This window comes from Sparus aurata, chromosome 18 (assembly GCF_900880675.1).
Source record: "Sparus aurata chromosome 18, fSpaAur1.1, whole genome shotgun sequence".
Classification (NCBI taxonomy): Eukaryota; Metazoa; Chordata; class Actinopteri; order Spariformes; family Sparidae; genus Sparus; species Sparus aurata.
Genome location: NC_044204.1, coordinates 18105965 through 18123432, shown reverse-complemented (window position 1 = coordinate 18123432; position 17468 = coordinate 18105965). Strand labels below are relative to the sequence as shown.

Sequence of the window (17468 nt, the reverse complement as noted above, 5' to 3'; positions counted from 1 at the left end):
CGTTTCCCCTCCACGCCGAGTTCTTACGGCCGTGATTGGAGCGCAGCAGGGCACAGGTCTATATTTCATCCCGTTCATATGAAGGGGAGGCCGTTTCATCTCCCACACACATGTTTCCCATCAGATGTGTGTTTATTCTCCCCCATGATGTGCTTTGCCATGGAAGCCTCTCATCTCCCCGATATTGGAAATAGGAGTGAAGGTCTGCTAAAGCAAACACAATATCCTAAAAACCTCTCCGCGCTCGCTTTATTACGAAGTATGCAGAGAATAAGGCTCGATTTAATGAGTGGCCATGGTCGTTTCTCCTCTGTAATACAATATTTCATGCTGCGATTTTAACTCGCTCGTCTTAATGTGCGCTGCTCTGCTGTCTCATCCTCTGTGTGTCCCCCCCACCCCCCACCCTGCGCTGAAAACTTTCACTACTTTTAGCTATTCTCCTCATCTGTCTCTCACATCCCCCCACTGTGAAACATGACAGCCCGAACCTCCGCCACATCACTCCTCTCCTCTCCTGTCTCCAAGATGAAAGCTTTTCTTTGCAGACAAACCTCTGTGAGTCCTTTCTCTGAGCGCCGGGGCCCAGGCCCGTGTTGCTGCTGCTTTTAGTAGCTCTGTTTGCTGCATTTTCTGATTTATTTATACATCTCTGATTGTAGCACCTCGTGCATGTCAGGAATCACAAAGTCGGACCCTTGCATGTGCATTATGCGGGGCTGAGTCAAATTCGTATTTGAAATATACATGAATGCATGAATATATTTATCGTCGAGAAGCCCCCGTGCATCCGGGAGAGTCTCATTTCCTGCGGTGGCCCTGCTCTGGAATGGAGTGGCGTGATCCTTGAAGGCGCCCCACATGCGACCACCAAATAGAGCCGCCTGGTGCACCTCTCACACAATTGAATGGTGGAAGGGAAGGGAAATGATTTGGCTCCTATTTGAGGGGCTGGAGCAGTTGCTTCAAAGCAGTGTGCCTGGCTGAGGCTTTAACCGGCCTTCTCTCTGCATTAGATGTGCGTCCTGTGATGAGCCTTTGAAGGGTGCGGGCAGTTCTGGCTGGGAGATTGCGATTGCATTGCACGGGTGTTGGGGTTCGGGGCTTGCAAAGAGACTTGCAAGTCGGTGGCTTCAACAGGATTGTGGTGCTCCACTCAGCTCTGCTCAGGCAGGCTAGGCTGAAACATGTCGACCCGAGAGCTGCAATGTGACGAGGGAGCGGCTGCTGTGTCACGTTTAGACATACATACACACTTATACATACGTATATATATCCCAGCGGAAGGTGCTGTGGCTGTATGTATGTGTGTGTGTGTGTGTGTGTGTCAGCTGTGGTTGGCTTGAGCAGATTAAGGTTTGAGTGTGCGTTACAGATGGCAGTAATAATGATCAGATAGCCCTTGTAATAGAGACGGCCCAGTTTGTAATGGCTTCCTTAAACAACACATGGAGCGTCTTTTACGAGGCCACAATCCGCCCGGTTATCACAGAGCAAACTGTGTGAATGAGAATAGCGTCATGTCAAACAAGCTATTTATTAGCACACACATCACACACACACACATTTCATTTTAATACCGACAGCGTGCATCTTGCCTCGCGCTCTGCTTGTTAAAGGCGAGTGTTATCAGAGGAGACACAGGCTCCCGCTCCACCAGTTAGGCCGTCCTCCCCTTTTTACATCCACTGTTAATGAGCCTAATGATGTGTGTCTCCGCGATTGCATCAGTCAATATGCTGTTCAATATGGGTTTTAGAAACCCACTGACAACTTAAGCATGTCCGCCTGGATAAGATCTCCCATCCAAGGGAGGCAAGAAAGAGCAACTAATTTGTCTTGGATTGGAGGGGACATGTGTAGCTGTCTTCTGCAATCATGAGCCGAGATTGTAAGCAGAGAATAGACTTGTCAGTCAAATTTCGCTGATAAGACGGCGCTTTTAAGACGAGAGAAGGCAGCTGCGTGTTAAAAACACTGTGTCCTAGTTAGAACTGCGCCCGGCGCTCTCTCTCTCATACGGAGATCTATTGTTTGTTTGGTGTAGATACTTTTCAGCTGCTTTTGTCTGTCTGTTGTTTTCTTTTTTAGATTCCTGCGCAGATTTAGTTTCTGTTCCGTTTTGGCACTTCAGAAGGGGTTTAGTCGGAGTTTTGTTTCAGTCTATGTCAGGAGGTGTTTAGTATGTTAGAGAACAGGGACATTTAGCTTTATGCTCCGTCGGAGAGTTTCTGCAGAAGTTTAATAGTCTCTGGCTAGTGATTACAGATGTGCCTTTCTGTTCATTCCTACAGCGCTTGGCTTATTATTTTTAGCCCCATTAGTTAGTGCACTTTTCAGCAGACACACACACCAAAGATGCAATTTTTTTTTTTTTGCATTGAGATTACAATGCTAATGTTAGTTTCTTCCCCTGGTGAAAAGAAAGTGAAGGCAGAGACCCCTGTGACACTGATAAAAGCTGTTTCTTTTATAAACCACACAGCATTTGATTGATCTAGCCCGTGGTCTTGATCCCTGGGCTCGGCTGATTAAACCTATCCATCAGCTGCTCTTATCAGCGTCCTAACAGATAGACTGCAGGACACTGAACTAAAACCCGTGTATTGTTGTTACACAGAAAAAGTCAAAGGGTTAAGGACAGGGAGGGGAGAGGTTTACCACAACCCGTCTCGTCAAGGCTTTGCGAACAAAAGAAAATGAATCCAACATGTTTTTTTTTAAGCAACAGCTCCTGCAGAAAAAAAAGGTTTAGAGATAAGCATCTTTCATGCCATTGTCATGAGTGTTCTGCACTCACACACGTGTCTATTGGAACCTCGAAATGAGGTCGAAACAGTGGCATTGCAGATTGTGACAAGAGTGTTTCCCCTCTAGTGGGAAATCATAAAGTAATGTTTCCTGTCCGAGTGTCAGCTCCCCGCTCGTGGTGTGACCCTGCCCCCGGTCACAACTCACACAGACATCAGCCAGATAATGACATATCTTTCACTGACAGGCTGTCATTCACAAGCCTCTGTGAGCGGCAACACACACACACACACACACACACTCTCACTTGTACGCGTGCAGACGTTGCTCTCGTGCGCACGCTCGGAAACGAGGGCAGACGAGCACGGTCGTCGTTATGAATCATCTGAATGATTTGCAAGTCAAATAAGCCAGTTTCATAAGATGTGCCTGTTATTTTGTGAAATAAATTTGAGTTTCTCATCTTCCGGGTGACTGTTAAAGCAAATACATCAAGGCGTCTAAAACGCGGATGATTGCATGTCACTTTGCTCTCATTTATCTGCAAGCATCTATTAGCGTCGTGTCGTCAAGCCAATGAAAACGGCACCGGAAAAAGCCAACAGATGGGCTTTTATAAATCACAGATGTATGAGTTTGTTAAAGATAAAGCCTTTTTTTTTAAATCCTTCATCTTATCTTAAACTCCTTAAATCGCATTGATTTGGGGATTCGTAACATCCGGGAAAACAAACTAACTATTTTCACATAGTTCAACGTAAACACAGAGTGGTTACGGTGGATAAAGATCATATCTGCTGCCTGCATGCTATCGTCACTTTACAGCATGTCAAAATCAGATGGTTCAGATAGATGGAAAAAAAAAAGTTTGCTGCCTTATCAAGAAAACAATCATCCAAAGTTTACATAGTCAGAAATCCGTGTTGGAAGGAGATGGTTATTGAAATCCTGTTGCAACATGCCCTGTAGAAGCAGGTGTGGACCTGCTACTCGCCTACTTGCTGCTGGTGATTTGGGGGGATGGGGGGGCAGGTGTGAACACTCCCCAAATGCTAGACAGGAAGAAGTTGCCTGCGTGGCACATTCATTAACCTGGTATCTAGCTAATCTCCTGGCTAATTCATTTAGTCCTCCGAGCACTCCTGTGTATTAATATCCTCCCCGCGCCGCTGCTCATGGGATGCAGCAGGAGCGTAGCCATGGCGATGATTGTGTCATTATTTTGCAGTCAGATGAGTGATATCCCAGAGGGTTGGAGCTGGGTTGTCCGGGCCGGTTGAGAGGGACTGATTAGAATTGCAAATGGCCGCCAAGTGTTGTGTTTATTGTGTGTCTCAATATTGGAGACAATCAGGCGAATCAAAGCCCTCAGCTGGAGAGATGGGACTGAGGCACGGTGGGCCTCTCTGGTTGGCACCATGTCCTCGGTGCTTGCTTCCCCCCCCCCACCCCACCCCACACTCCCTCTCTTCTTCCTCTCCTCTCTGTTGCCCTCTCGCTCGGTTGACACGGTCGTGTGTATAGGACCTGAAGTACATGGACACAGCTGGAGGAGGAGAAGGGGAGACAGAGAGAGCCTCTAAATCTAGTGCACTCAATCATCTGTAGTGTGGCGGTCCTCTCACACAGCTGAGAAATATTAAACACGCTTTATGATAATGAAAGCGCCGGCGACAGACATAAATATCAGAGGCAAAGTGCTGAAGGATTAAAATGTCTTGTACGTTTGCTCATAACACAAATTTGTCATTGATTTCATGGCTTCTGGAATCGTTAGAGACGGAATTATCAGCTTTTCATCAGCGGAATTTCCTTTTTTTTTTTTTCTCCAACGCCTGTCTGTGATGAGGTATATCGCATGACATATTAAGGGCTCGGGGAATATTCGCGTATCTGCATACAGTTCTGGTGTCGGGCCCTGCAAATGGAACCTATTGGCAGCGTGCCCTTGTTATGGCTGGGTGACAGACTGTGGTGCAAAGTGGCCTAAACACACATTTTCTCCACAAATCACTCCGGAATTGTTCTTCCTCAACGATTGGCCATTACCCCCTCCGTTATTGACTCACTGTTTGTACAAGATTCGGCGAAATCCATCTGAAAAGCCATCTAGCGCTGTTGTGCGAGACAGGAAGCTAGTGTTTTAGCTCACCGTGTAATTCACTCTGTCAGTTGCACACAGAGAGGCCTATCTTCTCTTGTTTCGCTACTGTTGGCTTTTAAAGAACGCGTGTGTGTGTGTGTGTGTGTGTGTATGTGTGCGTGTGCGTGTGTGTGCAATGTACATGTGAGTTTGTGGGTGCGCACTCATGCGTGCACATGTCCCTGTCCGAACACAGGATAATTCCTCAGGTCATACCTGCTCCCCGTATAGCACCGCATGACCAGTCACAACAGGCATGTGTGAGGCCCAGGTACAGGCATGCACAGTGAACAGGTATAGCTACAGGGACGTGGCTGTTTAAGTGAAGTTTTATTGCACCACACACGCTTTCCCAAGCTTGCGCCGCTGTAGGCTAAATGAAAAAGTTAAGAGGAATGCGTTTGCACTCGACGGAAATCCCTTAGACTTACTGCGAGCTTCCACCGTGACTTGTGATCGAATGAAAGGCCGGCAGCCATCATAAGACCCGCATGTCTGACATGATATGATCAAGAGTCACCGGGCTCGAAAGGCAACAGTCAGCGGCATGTGAGAAGCTGCGGCTCTCGGCCTGTTTAGACAGCGTTGTGTGCCGTTGAGCTTGACAAGGAGTTGATGAGAGATCCTTACAATGTGTGTGCGTGCGTGTGTGTGTGGAGGAAAAAAAGAGAATTCTTGAGAGGGAGAGTGTGTGTCAGATCGCCGACGTGGCTGTTTGTGAGTGTGTGAAAGCAAGGAGAGAGTTCATGAGGTGACATCTCGTCAGCTGTTTGACTTTCCCAGTTTCCCAGGGAAGCAGTTTCAAGAACAATGCAGAAGAAAAACCACCAACCACCGACAATTGAAATGCCACAAGAAAAAGGAAAAAAAAAAAAAAAATCCCGGAGCTGTTTGTTGGTGACTGAATTATTGCCATTGCTTGAGATTGGAGACAGGGGAAATGTGTGAGTGACTGCACTCTGCTTGTTGCAGACACATATCACCAACCGGACTCCTCTACCCATCCATCTCCCAGCGCTGCGCACAATGGCAGGAATACATTAAAAAAGAGTGAGTCAGGAGGGAAGGGGACGCAAGATAAATATTGTGTTAGTATTTTCCCTCCCTCTCCCTTGCAATTGTCTCTCACGTTGACAGATGAACAATGAAAGTATTTTGAACTTTGCTGCGCGCTATCTTTTTACTTCTGGGTTCAGAACCGTGCTGTCAAAGCCAGACGTGCTCTGGCAGAGATTGATTGATTCGCTTTCTGTGCGCCATGTCTTCCCTTTGTTCTTCCAGGAAGGCTTTGGTTTCTCTCCAGCCTGCCAGACTCTCTGTAGCTGTGTCATATTAACACCTGTTAACAACATACAGACTCGTAAAATATCGATTCAGTGCTCCCTTGATCATAAAGTGTTGCTATAAAACTCAAGCTGGAAGGAGGTCGTTCTGTATTCAGAAAGCGACACACGTATGTCTTTGTGTAGCAGAAGCTTGCGCTTATGACGGGGGGGGGGGGGGGGGGGCAAAAAAAAAACAAAAAACAAATATCCTGCAAATGATCAATATTATTACGAGTGAAGAAATTGGCCTAGTTGGACATTCGTGGAAGTCTGCTTATTTTCTTGAGTCAGATGAGAAGATTGACACCACTCTCATGTTTGTACGCTAAGATATCAAGCTACAGCAGTCAATAAGCTTATCTTAGCTTAAACTCATAGTACGTCAATCAGTCTCCTCAGAACAAAAACAAAGGACTGAAGTAGCGTGGGATCATGGGAGTTTCTGTTTTTTAGTTTTAAATACCACCGTAGACCCTATACACACGGCAGCCATTTTCCCCCTGACGTCAAGCTGGGATAATGTTAAGCTGCCGTGTTTCAGGCTGCATGCCGTTTAAACATAGGACATCCAACCAATCGTCATAATTTTTACCACGTACTGTTTGATTAGCAACTCAAAAGGCCATGGTTATTGAACATCTGGAGGGACATTGCGCCGAATTTCTAGGTAAGGAAGCATATTTGATAACCCACTAGCTAACGTTAGCATTCAGTCACGACCTTGCTAACATTATCGTTTGGTCACATCCAGCGCGGTTCACTGCCAGGTTTAAATAGATGTGTCCAAGATGGGCTAACGGAAGCTAACGGGTAATCATAAAATATGCCCAATTTCCTACCAGAATTACACTTTCCATCGTCTTGGATATTGCTGACGAGAGTCGGGCAAAACTGTTCATGGAAGAGGCAATCAGTGCGTTTACATGCACAGCTTAGTCAGATTACAGCCATATAGTTCGACTATGCTGCTCAGTCGGACAACTGCAATTATCCGAGTATACATGCCAGTGAGAAAATCGAATTACTGGCCGAAAGCATGTCATACCCCGGAACGCTAGGTGGCGCTGTACCCATTTCAACTAGTGTTAAAGGCGCACCTCCGGCTGACCTCTTTACGTCACCAGCTGCCTCGGCATTCAAGAAAGATGGCGTACGAAGAGCGAGACGAAGCTACATCTTTGTACACTTCGTATGTGGTGTACATGATAATTACACAAACTAGGTGCACTCTGGCACTCTTTCTTGCCGTGATTTCGGAGGAAAGCCGCCGCCGCCGCCCGTCTACTTCCGGCTCACGGCCCCGGGGAAAAATCTCGCGCCTGCGCAGAACGCAAAATCCGATCCGATCCGCTGGAAACGTATACATGCAGGAGTAATGTGACTTTCAATCGAATAATCTACGTAGTGTAATTCGACTGAGAAATCCGATCCGGTCCGATTTTAGTCAGACAAAGGTGTATACATGCATCTTAAAAATCCGTTCATAGTCAGACTAACGCAGTAATTCGGTTTTCTTGAGTGTCATGTAAACGCACTGAATGTGATAAAGATAAAAGTTTTGCTCGGTTATATATAGCCATTACTCAGTTATATTTAGCCATGTTTGCCGAAGTCCTACCTCGCGCTCTGATTCTCCGAGTTACAGCAACAGACAAACTCATGACCTTGACTGAAACTTAATCAGACCCAAATTGGGTTGGAACATTTTTAGAAAAACTAATTCTAATGAAGTAAGTACAGAACTCTACAAAATAACAACAAATCTTTAAATACTGGAATCAGGGTAAAAGGGTTAAAGTTGTAATCTGTACAAAGAACAAAATGTTAAAAGACACAGCAGTTTCACCTGTGGTGCTGGTCAGTGTTCGTCGGAGCCGGGCAAGCTGTTCCTCCTTGTTTTTGTTTAGTCTTTATGCTAAGCTAACTGACTGTTGGCTCCAGCTTCATATTTACAGAAAGGAGAGTGGTATCAATCTCCCCAATTACTCCAGGCAAGAAAGCAAATATTTCCCAAAAATGTTGAAGAAGAGAAACCTCATTAGGAGAGGGTGTCGGGTTTGTTTGGAAGATGTCTCGTGGCTGATCGCTCGCTGATTTGATTCCCAGATGCGTCGGTGCCAAAATATACCGCTGAGCAGAACAACTAAACCTACTACCGCCTCCTCCTGCATCCCCCCCAACCTGGTGGATCTGAGAGCTGACTCATTCAGAGCACGAGTTCGAAAAAAAAAAACAGCTAACTTTAGCTACAAACGGTAGCCTGGCTCTCATCCTCAATGAGCTTTTTCACTTTGCCTCATTATTCAGGCTAAAACTGTGATCCCTTGAGTAATTTTTAACCATGCTGAGATAGGAGGGCAATTGTTAAAAATTGAATTCAACCATGACTGGCTCTATCGAAGCCCAACAGAATTTAAATAAGGAGTGTATAATATGGCGCTGTGTGTGTGTGTGTGTGTGTGTGTATGTGTGTGTGAGAGAGAGAGTGCTTGTGTGTTTATTAGTACATGTGATGTGTTGATTGAGTAGAAACATTAAAGGGCTGCTTTTTTTTCTGAGAAATGCTTTCCGAGGGCTTATCGATGTGGCAGAAAATGGCTGCTGGTTAACAACCCGGGCAAAGCTGCGTGGGTTTGATAATGGTTATGATTCTTTCTTCCCTCTAGTTTCTCTCCCAAGTGGGAACGAAACACAACTGGGTGAGTGTGAGAGATGCTATTGTTCGTCCGGGAGGTTCTCCTGCTCTCTCCCCTCCTGCTCTGCTCGGCACTGATTACAACCTTGCATCCCCGTCCAGCTCTTGACTCTCTGCTCTCCAGCTCTGAGTCCTGGGGGAATCCTGTCCAGCCCCCCCACCACACACACACACACACACGCCCACCCGAACACACACACTCACACACCAACTCTGGCACGTTCAGGGTCTCTGGCGCACCAACACACACCGTCACCCACTCACGCATGTATGGTCACACGTATATCTGCACACACAGTCGCACAAACACGCTCGCACATACAGTGGGTTTCGGGCCAGGCGGGTTTGGCAGCGACCGTAGACTGGGCCTGTGGAGAGATCTTTACGGAGCATGCAGAGCCCATCTGTGGCTGCTCCTCAGTGATGGGAGGCAGCTGGCTGTGTGTGCATGAGTGTGTGTGCTTGTGCATGCGTTATGTCCCGGCCAGGGAAGGAACCAAGGGAGAAGGAGAGAGGCTTGTGTCTGTGTGGGTCACAGAGCAAGCCCAGAACGAGGGCTAAACTCAGGCTGAAACTGACCCAAGCTCTCTCGTGTGGCTCAGCCAAATCTCCTCTTCCTCTGCTCTCCTCACCCCTCAGCCCTCCAGCTGGAAGAGCTCAGTCCCTGGGCTCCGCCATGAATAAGTGGAGACGCGGAGTGCAACAGTCTGGGCCTTCTCTCGCTGTCAGCGATACCGTGGATGACGTTCAATCACAACCGCATACACCCAGGCTCGCCTTAACTCCCCTGCTCTTAGAGAGGGATGGGCTCGGCATTGACGGAAACCACAGAGGCCATAAGAAGAAACAGATTATGCTCTTTCTCCTCCCTAATGACTTCTGACACTCCTTTCGCTCCACAGTCCTCTTCAGCCTGTTGGTCCCGTCCACTTCTCCCTCCGTCCTCCTTTTCCGGCGAGGCCATCTGGGCGTCATCTTGTTAGCTCATTACGGCCGCCGATGGCGCTATGCTAGCCCCTCATGTGACAGTGATCGAGGGCAAGCATACTGAGCTTGTTTGCTGAACGTGAGAGGTGTGTGTCAGCCGCACTCTTATGTGTGTGTGTGTGTGTGTGTGTGTGTGTTCCAATTCGCCTGTGTGCAACTGTTATGAGTCACGCTGAATCTGATTTGCTCTGCATGCCAGCCTGTTGACTGAGCTAACTGAAGCTAGTGTGTGTTTGTCTGTGAGAGAGCGAGGGTGTCTGTGTTCACACGTACAAAAGCAGCTCTCGGCGGGGTGGAATTCAGGATATTCTGTCTGTCTTTTTTGCTTCTGACATCTTCATTTATGTCCCACTAATGGGGACAGCGCGCAGGGAAAATACCAAGTGTTCTGCTTTCCAGCAGGCTGCTGTTGCCAAGTCTGGAGTTTAAATGCAACTTGGACTCAGTTTATAGTTTATCCAATACCGCTACCCGTTGGCGGGTTTGTCCTGCTTTTTCTATTATAAGGGTCAAATCCTTCCTGCTTTGCTAAACAATTCTGGAACCAGATGGGCCTTGTTTTGCTTAATTTCAGGATCCTTGTGTTTGTTCGTGTGTCCCTCTATGTGTGTGTGTGGCCTGCACCAGCATTGAGGCGACTTGTTTACCGTGTTTGACATGTGAGGAAACCAGTGTGTGTACACTGCGGGGCGTGTGTTTATGTGTGTGTGTTTACAGTCAGGCCTTCCTAAGAACATCTTCCCCTGCGACGGCCTGACAGAAGCCTGCTATGTATACAAGCACTTTGGACAGAGCCCCCGGCTAGACCCACGACCGGCTCACCTTACCCATGGTGTCGCTTCAAACGCTGCAGGAAAAATGGTCCAAACTGGTTCCAGAGCTGGTCAGCCAGTTAACGTGACTCAACTGTATTGCAGATGTGGCAAATTTCTCTGGAGCCGCACAAACACACTGACAGTTTGATGATACGAGTGTTTCTCCCAAGAATAAAATGATCACACTGTGTCAACAGCCCTCAGTGGATCTTAACCACACATCAAGAAGGAAGCCATTTCAGAAGCTGCCGCTTGAATGTTTCCATTGTGAGGCAGAGCCAGCGTGTGGCTCTATCTTGATGGATCTGAAAGTGGTTAAAAGCAGAAACAGTCCCCGCTAGAAGACAATTATTTAATATTGATTGACTTGGGCGGGAAGAGGATGCGTTTGTAGCCTGAGATTACACAAAACGCCGACCGCCTCGGGCTACTGATTCGGCTTTAAATCCCTTCAGTTATATATATATTACGCAAGAGCTCAACTACAATACTCTTTGCATAACGCGGCTTTGTGTTCTTAGGAGACTTAAATGTAACCACGTGTCGTTTGAGTGAATTACTGTTATGTTTCATGAGGAGCCGTAAAATCTATGCAAACTGTAAGCCTACGGAGCTGGTGATTGAACAGGCCGTTAAAAAACATGGCTGCTGTACAGAGCGTCGTGTGTAATAACCGGGGGGAGGCAGCTGCACAGGTTTTGTGGATAATGTAAAAGAGAAATGATAATTGGTGAGGGAACACTTTTGCTGGCGTGATAATTACCACGCAGAGAGCGAGGGGAATCGAGTACCTGTTGTGGTGCTGATTGCATGTGGAGTGTGTGTGTGTGTTTTTGCATGACGCACTTGTGTGTTTTAAAGGCCAGAGAGAACAAGTGCGCAACTACATGTTAGGCTGCAGAAAGAGGAAGGGTTTAGTACCTGCATGTTCCCACTGGCAGCGATGGATCTCCCTGCATACGTGATAGAGGATAATTGATTTGAATTGATATGTATGGCATGTTCATGCCGCTGCTCGGGAGGAACAAATCAATTTGACACCATTCTGTTGATATGAGCCTTTTCTGCCTCTTTCTCTCACAGTTCCTGTGTCTCGGCTCCATTCATTCAGCGAGGCCGAGGCTGCCTGCCAGTGCTACGCTTGGGGCAGAGGCCTGAGTTGACTGGACGGGGTTGGAGAACACAGGGGGGAAGGGCTGGTTTGAGGCTCTGTAAGGGGCTTTGAGTGGGCCTTAGTGTAGGCGGCGTTTTATATGAAAGTCGGTGAGGGCAGGGCGCTTGAATAGGGGTGGCTGGGAAGTTGGGCTGGGAAGGTCCAGGATGCACCCCACAGTGCTTTTGTGCGCTCTCACATCCGTGTGTGTGTATGTGTGTGGTGAGGTGGCGGCGGCAGTGGGTGGTGTAGCATATGTGAGATCATGTGCTCATATTCACCAGTGGAATGTAAAAAGAAAGAAGGAGGAGGGGGGTTCTCCTCTCTTTTTTTTTTCCTCCGCTTCGTTGTTTTCTGTTCTCTCTCTGCTGGGCTGTAGTGTAGGTCTGTTTGTATAAGCTCTTTACAGGATTGAGCACGCCGTGGAGCCATCCAGATGAAACAAAACCAACCTCATTTGGTTGTTTTGAAAATGATTCTCTTTATTTTGTTTGGTTCAGGCAGATCCACCTCGTTTGACATGAGGGGAATAAAGGCTCTCTCGCGTTCAGGGTCATTTCCCAGAAACATCGTTTGTATCTGCGCGGCGCTTCCTCTGTGCACTTGAGCTTCTTTCATCAACAGGTCTTAAAAAGTTTCTAGACAACATGAATGAAACATGCAATTCAACCTCCCTTTTCCCCCCTTTTTTCCCTTTCGACCTCCTCAAAAGTACAATAATCTTCAGTCACTCGTCTCCTCCTCTCCATTGCGTGGCTGTGTGTAGCACCGGAGTGGCGCTGATTAAGCCAACAGAGAGACAAACGGGAGACAAAGTCCCAGCCCACCAGTTTAGTTTCACATCCTGGACTGGAGCTGGGCTGCAGCTTGCCAAGTGGAGGGCTTTTAAACTGGGCTAAACACTAATTGCTGCCCTATTTCTTTTATGTTGCTTCTTTCCCATCTGCGATGGCGCTTCCAGACCTCCACAGCAGCCAGAGCCTCATTATAGCAGACAGTTAACAAAGGCTGGGAAACAGAAGCGGAGAATTCACTTAGGATAGCTATCTAACCGCCAACTAGGAGGCCTGCTTGGAAAATTGAATCAATGACAGGGGCCGGCTTGTGATTAAATCCTTCAGGGATATTAAGATATTAAGATTTTGGAAATCTTAATTATTCATCTAAATGGTCGCTGCTCTCTTTGATAAAGGAATAAATGGGTTGTAAAAGTGAGAAGTGGGGTGTGAGGCTCGTTGTTTTATTAGAGAGCCGTTCTTTTTACGTATTTATAGCAGAACATTCAAAAAAAAAAAAAGGAGTCGCAAACAATTTCTCGACAAAAGAAAGTGCAAAGGGAAAAAAACACTTGTTGAGCGAATCAAGGTCTAATTGTGATGTTTCCCCGGCTTTTTCTTTCTCCCCCTTCTTGCTTGTTTTTCTGTAGGTGTTTGTGTGTGTGTGTGTGTGTGTGTGTGTGTGTGTGTGTGTGTGTGTGTGTGTGTGTGTGTGTGTGTGGAGTGAGAGAGCAAGGGGGGGAGAGTGAGGGGAGGATGGAGAGGAGGGAGGGTGAGAGAAAACAGAATGAGGGAAATGTTGAAGAGGTGAATGAGAGGGAAGGATAAAGCTGTAGGGAATGAGATTGGGTTGTAGAAATAGAGGGGGCTGAGATTGGGGAGGAACGAGGGAGGAATAGAGAGAGGCGGCGGGGAGGAGGAGAGGGGGGCGGTCAGCAACAAAGCCTAATGTTGCCATGGAAACTTGTTTATGCCTCACTGATGCATCTTGTAGATCCAATTAGAGACTGATTGTGTCCGTGTCTTCATAGACACACGCACGTGTACCCCGGCATGATGCGCGCGCACACACACACACACACACACACACACACACACACACACACACAGACGCGAAAAAACAAATGTACACTTGTACGCACACACAAACACACACGGGCACATGCAAAGTGTTGTCGCTGAGAAACCCGCAAATTGTTAGGAGAGGTAGGACAAAGGATGCCCCGCGTTCTCTCTCTCTTATCGGCCCTTGAATTAGCGCAACCCCTCCTCTCACCCCCGGCCCCCTCCTCACCCCCATGAGCATCAGACAATGGCGTGGAAATAACGTCTCACCCGCTCCCAAGGCTCGTACAAGAGGTCCTATCACCACAGGCTTTCATGACATCATATTCCGCCACCCCCCCCAAAAAAAAAAAAAAAAAAAAACGGTGGTTGGTGGTGATGGTGGTGATGGTGGTGGTGGTGTGGGGGGTATTTGATGGACAGGAGTTTTGCACATTTCATGTTACATTTATCTCCTTTGTAAATGAAGCAATTTATTTGGTAATGTCCATGTCTGAGAAGAATGGCCATGAATGTTGAAAAGGCCTTAATCCAATCATGTTCATTTTCATGGGGGGTATTTCTTCAGAAAATGGGACTTTTTAAATGACCGTTTTCTTACAATGGCTGGCCGTTCGCCAATGTTTAACATCAGAGGAGGAGGGATGGCGATCGTAAGCTCCCCCCTACACTCACGCGCTCCTCTATCAGTCTCTTTCAGGAGGCATCAGCGTCCTCCCTTCCCCGGGCCTGTCTGAAGAGTCAGTTATTTAGTGGTGAAATGATGTGTGTGATGATGAAATGAGGGGCTGTAGATAAGGTGAGATTACCCTCCGAGAGAAAAAGAAGGCAGAGACGGGGAGAGACAGAGAGGGGCCCGGCCCCTGATGTCTTGTTAAAACGTGAGGGATCAGGAAGAACAACAAATGCATTGCGCGCCGCTAAATCCTGCTTAAATCCGCTGGCATGGGCAGATATAGCAGATAGCCCCGCTGCTGTGCTCGCTGTCTGCGACCACAACACACACACACACATACACACACATGCATAAACACACCCGTGGTCAGTCCGGCTGTCTGGGTTAATGCTTGGCTAACTGGGACAGCAGAGCTGAACCATGTTGACATTTTAAGCCTCAAACAAGTCCAGAACAATGATTCAGCCCGTCTGCCCCCCCACCAGACCGCAACCTCAGCCCGTTTTGCTGACCGACTCGCGCACACACAAGCACACACATGCGGACGTGCATAAACATACACACCACTGCCCAAACACACTGCGACTCAGTGCACTCGGTGTACCCCGCCCCCTCTCTTCACACACACTTACACACACACAGTGGGTCTCCTCCTGTTCCCCACCTTTACTGAATAAAGGAGAACAAACGCTGATCTGATCTGAGTTGGCAGCAGAGAGCGAGGTGGAGAGGTACAGTAAGGCCAGATGGATTATCTTAATCCTCCAGTAGATGATCACGGCAGAGGGAAGATGAACCAGGAAGCCTTAACCTACCGGCTGACCCCTGCGCACTGTTTTCTTCCAGAAAACTCCGACCCCTGAAGCCGAAGCAGCCTAGATATTACACTGAAGTCCGGAGCCTTACGTGGAAGTCCAGAAATATGAAAAAAGAATCCGCTGCATTCTTTGGATGTAATCCTATCTGTAGCCATTTCTGCGGCAGCCATTTTGTGTTTGGCCATTTTGTTTCGCTCCTTGTAAACTTTTGGTATGCTTTGATTTCGGATCCAAGTATGAGAAGGAGAAAAAAAAAAAAAAAAACTTTAGAGGATTTGTGTGAAACGCTCTGTCGACTAGCGCCGAACAGTTTCAAGCTGCTACATGTAGTGTTTTCGTGGGGCCAAATTAACTGTGCTTTGCCTAAAAGCCCACGCCAGACAAATCTAAACCCATAACTCCTATAGCTCAAAGTATTAAGACTGTATAAACTGTTGCAGAATTATGTGGCAGCTTTTCCAGACGTCCTTTATTATGTGTTAATAACAGTTTGTCTTCTTTCTTTTTTTTTCTTCTCCCAGGTTTGTGGCTGGAAAGGGCCTGGTGATCTACCCGGACATCGGGGACAAACTGGACATCATCTGTCCCAAAGCAGACCAGGGCAGAGAATATGAGTTCTACAAGCTGTACCTGGTGAAGAGGGAGCAGGCGGAGAGCTGCAGTACAGTCCTCGATCCCAACGTCCTGGTCAACTGCAACAAGCCGGAGAAGGACATCAAGTTCACTATCAAATTCCAGGAGTTCAGCCCCAACTACATGGGCCTGGAGTTCAAGAGGAACATCAACTACTACATCACCTGTGAGTTTTTTCTCTTCAAATCGGAGCCACTGATTTACTGATAATAAGCCTTTTAACCTTCATTTAACCAGAGAAGCCTGACGAAACAATCGGAGTAATAATCTCTGCTTCACACTCAGTTACACACAGTCACACTCGGGAGTTCCCCAGTAAAACTGTATATTAACGGCCCCTGCAGCAGCTTCACAGCAACAACTGGAGGTGACGTGTCTCTTGCTCGTGGCACAGTGGGAGTTGGCCTTCAGGGAGATAGAGTCATCTGTCAGTTCGGGGCACAAGCCTACAATCTCAGCTGGCAATAGCTCAAGCACTACTTCTGCTTAAAGGCACAGTTCACTTCAAAATCGAAAAATACACATTTTTACTCTCATTACTAGCGCCGTTATCAATCGAGGTTGTTTTTGGACTTTTGGATTTAGCAGCTGTAGAGATGTCTGCCGTCTTTCAGATATGTTGGAGCTAGACGCTCCTCAGCCTGTGGCAAATCAATACATTTGAAAAAACTGAAAAGCAACCTCTCTGTCAGGAAATCATGACCCGGTTAATCAAGATTATCCACAGAGCTTGTAATGAGATTTTTCAGGTAGGAACTATTTTCTTTCTATCAGCACTCAGAAGGAAGCCTGAATCTACTTATGGGCAAGAGGCTCACACTTGTGACAGTGCAGGATGTAATTATCAATGGTGTCCTACTTGGCTGAGCTGTTCCAAGCCAGAGAGGGAAAGTATGTATTTTTGATTTGGGTGAACCGTCACTTTAAATAAACCTTTTAGGTACTTGAACATCACTCGTTCCATTTGTTTGTTCAAATGGAAAATTCTGTATTATTATAACAGTTTGTAACACTTCAGTAATTTCCAAGATGTTTCCCGCAAAGAGCAAATATGATTTGGAAAATTGAGGCAGTGTTTAGTCGGTACACCTCTAATTATGTGAGAGTCAGTGCTCAGCAGGGCAGCTCGACATGCAAAAATGTGACATTGGTCGACAGTCAAGAACACAATTCTGCACGTATAAGTTCCCAATGATAAGTGAACAGTGGATTAATATTTATTTCGATCTAATTGTAGCTTTTCTTTCAGGAAAAAATAGTTTCCCCTGTAATCAGTACCAAATTACATGTTACTTTGTGGAAAATTCCTAGAAAATTTTAAAATTAATTGTAATTTTACTGAGGTAACATTTTTAATGTAGCAATTTTACTTGTAATTATTTTTTGCATTTTGGTAAAACTATATTATATTTATATTTATGTCCTCTCTGTCGTCCAAAAATACACGAAGACACTGTTGGCACTTCCCTTACTACACACTGCACACGAATTTCTCTGTAATTCATGTTTTCAATGATGAGTAACTGCTGAGAAATAACTTTGCACTTCAATTACACTTGGAGTTTTACTAAGATGGTGTTTAAGAAAAGAAACAATTACAGCAGCATAAAAAACCTGGGACTAGAACGACA

General features: G+C 46.6%; 1 protein-coding gene across 1 annotated transcript in view; it reads left to right on the top strand.

Annotated features, from left to right (window-relative positions):
* Positions 1-17468, top strand: part of efnb1 (ephrin-B1) — a 62153-nt gene that overhangs the window by 11711 nt on the left and 32974 nt on the right. Inside the window, exon 2 of the mRNA XM_030396622.1 lies at positions 15726-16003. Coding sequence (XP_030252482.1) covers positions 15726-16003 — 278 coding nt within the window. The remainder of the gene's footprint in view (positions 1-15725; positions 16004-17468) is intronic.